Below are 4,058 nucleotides of genomic sequence, written 5' to 3' on the forward strand. Positions count from 1 at the left end.
GTCTGGTGCTGTATGGTGAGGTCTGGTGCTGTATGGTGAGGTCTGGTGCTGTATGGTGAGGTCTGGTGCTGTATGGTGAGGTCTGGGGCTGTATGGTGAGGTCTGGGGATGTATGGTGAGGTCTGGGGCTGTATGGTGAAGTCTGGGGCTGTATGGTGAAGTCTGGGGCTGTATGGTGAGGTCTGGGGCTGTATGGTGAGGTATGGTGGTGTTCTGTTATATCACACTCAGGTTCTGTTATATCACACTCAGGTACTGTTATATCACACTCAGGTACTGTTATATCACACTCAGGTACTGTTATATCACACTCAGGTACTGTTATATCACACTCAGGTACTGTTATATCACACTCAGGTACTGTTATATCACACTCAGGTACCGCTATATCACACTCAGGTACCGCTATATCACACTCAGGTACCGCTATATCACACTCAGGTACCGCTATATCACACTCAGGTACTGTTATATCACACTCAGGTACTGTTATATCACACTCAGGTACCGCTATATCACACTCAGGTACTGTTATATCACACTCAGGTACTGTTATATCACACTCAGGTACTGTTATATCACACTCAGGTACCGCTATATCACACTCAGGTACCGCTATATCACACTCAGGTACCGCTATATCACACTCAGGTACCGCTACATCACACTCAGGTACCGCTATATCACACTCAGGTACTGTTATATCACACTCATGTACTGTTATATCACACTCAGGTACTGTTATATCACACTCGGGTACTGTTATATCACACTCGGGTACCGCTATATCACACTCAGCTAGGTACCGCTATATCACACTCAGGTACCGCTATATCACACTCAGGTACCGCTATATCACACTCAGGTACCGCTATATCACACTCAGGTACCGCTATATCACACTCAGGTACTGGTATATCACACTCAGGTACTGTTATATCACACTCAGGTACTGTTATATCACACTCAGGTACTGTTATATCACACTCAGGTACTGTTATATCACACTCAGGTACTGTTATATCACACTCAGGTACTGTTATATCACACTCAGGTACCGCTATATCACACTCAGGTACTGTTATATCACACTCAGGTACCGCTATATCACACTCAGTTACCGCTATATCACACTCAGGTACTGTTATTATCACACTCAGGTACTGTTATATCACACTCAGGTACCGCTATATCACACTCAGGTACCGCTATATCACACTCAGGTACCGCTATATCACACTCAGGTACCGCTATATTACACTCAGGTACCGCTATATCACACTCAGGTACCGCTATATCACACTCAGCTTACTCTTGTGTAAAGCTTAACATATTAAGTTACGCTCACTATATAAGAAGGTCTCACAATACTGTGTTAAGCATACCAACCAAGACAAACTCACCATATAGTGTTACGCTCTCTGTATATGACAATCTCACAGTATTGTGTTAAGCTCACCATGCAAGAAAATCTCACCATATTGTGTAAAACTAACCAGGCACAACAATGTCACCATATTTGTTTAAGCTCACCACACAAGACAATCTCACCATTTTGAGTTAAGCTCTTCATGTAAGACAATCTATCCATATTGTGTTAATCTCCATTTAAGATTATCTCTCCATATTGCGTTAAGCACAACATGCAAAGAAATCTCGCAATATTGTGTTTTGCTCACCATATATGACAATTTCACTATAGTGTGTTAAGCTCACCAGAATAGAAAATTTCACCATATCGTGTTAAGCTCATAATGCAAAACAATCTCACTATATTGTGATAGGCTCACAATAAAAGACAATCTCACCATATTGTGTTAAACTCACCATATAAGACAAACTCACACTATTGTGTAAAGCTCACCGTACAGCATAATTTCACCATATTGTGTTAGTCTTACCATACAAGACAATCTCACCATATTGTCTTAAGCTCACTATATGGTGTGGGAAAACTTGACTCAAGTAATTCATTTAAATTGATACTATTTTCGATAGCTACAAAGGACCGCCACTTTTTTTTGAAAAAGTGGAAAACTAGGTAGAGCAAGGGGTTTGATATTAATACCATGAACTAGTGTCCTATAGATGTTATTAATTAATTAATAAATCCCAAGCATGATTCTGGCGCTGGTTCTTCGCCAGAGTAATAATAATATGAATGGAAATTAAATGGATTATAATAATACTAATTAGAGGCAAATGTACCTCAAAATACTACAGTAGTATGACCAAGTATATGGTCAAATCAATGGGTTAGTAGTATTGATCTCATTTAGAGATCATTAATGTAACTACATGGTTATTTCTCTACAACAACAATTGACAGCTTAGCTGTAAAATTAAGAGATGTGAAATCGGTCGCCACATTCCACTGACGACGGGTTGCGTCGGGCAAATCGTTGCACGTGAAGGTGGTTGGTTCTTTGCCAAGAACCTACCGTAACCGGGAGGGGGGGGGGGGGAGACATTTCCCGTCACACAGGGTGTAATCGCACCTCCACAGATCTCCAGTATCAGCTCTTGATACTGGTGATGGCTCAAAAGGGCCACCACTTACGGGCTATTCATGCCCGTGCCACCTTTTGGGTGGCTTAATCTTCATCAATCAATCTACCGTAACCGGCGATAGGAAACAGCTCTGGCGAGGTTGCGTATTGGCCATACTGGCTTAACCCATGGTCACTTGATGGAGCGCCGCCCAGCTCCTTATTGTCCTAGTTGCATTGTCCCTCTTACAGTCGTGCATGTCCTTCTTGAATGTCCTGACTTCCAGGACGAGCGTGTGTCTTGCTTTCCGACCGCCCCTCGCGGTCACCTGTCCCTCAATAGAATTCTTGGTGACTCCGATACTTTTGATATCGTTCGCCTTATGCGTTTTTGTTCTCGTATTGGCATCCTTGGTGATATTTAGCGCCCTCTGATTATTCTGCGCATTTGATGGTGCTACATAGGCTTCCCGGTTTGGTGCCTTCTTTTGATAATTTCTTACTTACTTCGCCAAGAACCAAGGTTGGTTCTTCACGTGAACCAGCGCCATTGATTTGATCTAGCTCCTTGCTTGACGTGGACTCAAGAGCTGAAAGGCAATTACAATGTAGAAATCTTCTACGTAAAGAAATAAGATATACCAAATAATACGGAATTCTTCCACATATAATTTAAGCGATATATCTGACACTTTAGAATTCTTCTACATAAATTAAAGAATATGATTTCCTAAAATAATTACGGAAACTGCTAGAGTAAACGTACTGGATTTTCGCAGCCTAATGCCAACTAGCCTAAATGTTAAATGTGATCACAAGAAACAGAAAAGCAAATAATAGTTCCCGGGCCAAATGTCCGTTGGTCAAGTGGAACGATTCCAGTCCACCATCCTGCAGTACTGTTGTTAAGACGTCCATTATGGGCTGGAGAGTTAAATAGTTCCAGGACACTGCCGTTATGTGCCGAATTAACATGGCACCGCTCTCGTGGTTGTGGGGGCGAATAAAATGATACTAAGCAAGTTCCTTGCAATGTCGTTTCTCTCTCTTGCACGCTGGTAACACGCCCATAACACGCTGCTAATATAGCGTCTGAATGGCGAGCCTGTCAGTGCGCGTGGCAGAGTCTGAAGTGATGCTCTCCTCCTTCCCCCTCGCTCGGATACGCATGCGCAGAAAACTCCAAAGTGATCTCGAGCTTAAAGTATTTTATTTACTGGTAATTAATTAGGGAAGTAAGGAATCATGACAAGTACTGATGTCACTAATAAATGTATCAAGTCATAATACATCTTTTCGAAAGGCAATAGGTTTAATTTAACATTGCACAAATAAAACGAGAAGGGTCAACGTATATTTGTTTTACCTCGCAATAATATTTAGTGATATAATCAATCTGATTAAATGATCAAGTTCAGTACGCTAAATAAGTAGACTCCTTCATAAAAGATTATATTTGGAAAGAAAGAGCATGTAACTGGACTCGGTAAAAATCCCAACACTACGTTGAATGTTTCATGTCTTAGCCTGTCGCTACCTCACGGCGTCATGGGACCAGGAAGGATTTGA

General features: G+C 41.7%; 1 protein-coding gene across 1 annotated transcript; it reads left to right on the forward strand.

Moving 5' to 3' along the window:
* The first annotated feature begins 202 nt into the window (after positions 1-202).
* LOC138358690 (uncharacterized) lies at positions 203-1,329 on the forward strand. The gene is made up of 6 exons (XM_069316845.1): positions 203-252; positions 379-525; positions 589-693; positions 824-928; positions 1,034-1,138; positions 1,182-1,329. Exons 1-6 carry the CDS (start codon positions 203-205, stop codon positions 1,327-1,329), a joined length of 660 nt encoding a protein of 219 aa, XP_069172946.1.
* Positions 1,330-4,058: the final 2,729 nt, after the last annotated feature.

The sequence above is a fragment of the Procambarus clarkii genome, chromosome 85, assembly GCF_040958095.1.
Source record: "Procambarus clarkii isolate CNS0578487 chromosome 85, FALCON_Pclarkii_2.0, whole genome shotgun sequence".
Lineage (NCBI taxonomy): Eukaryota > Metazoa > Arthropoda > Malacostraca > Decapoda > Cambaridae > Procambarus > Procambarus clarkii.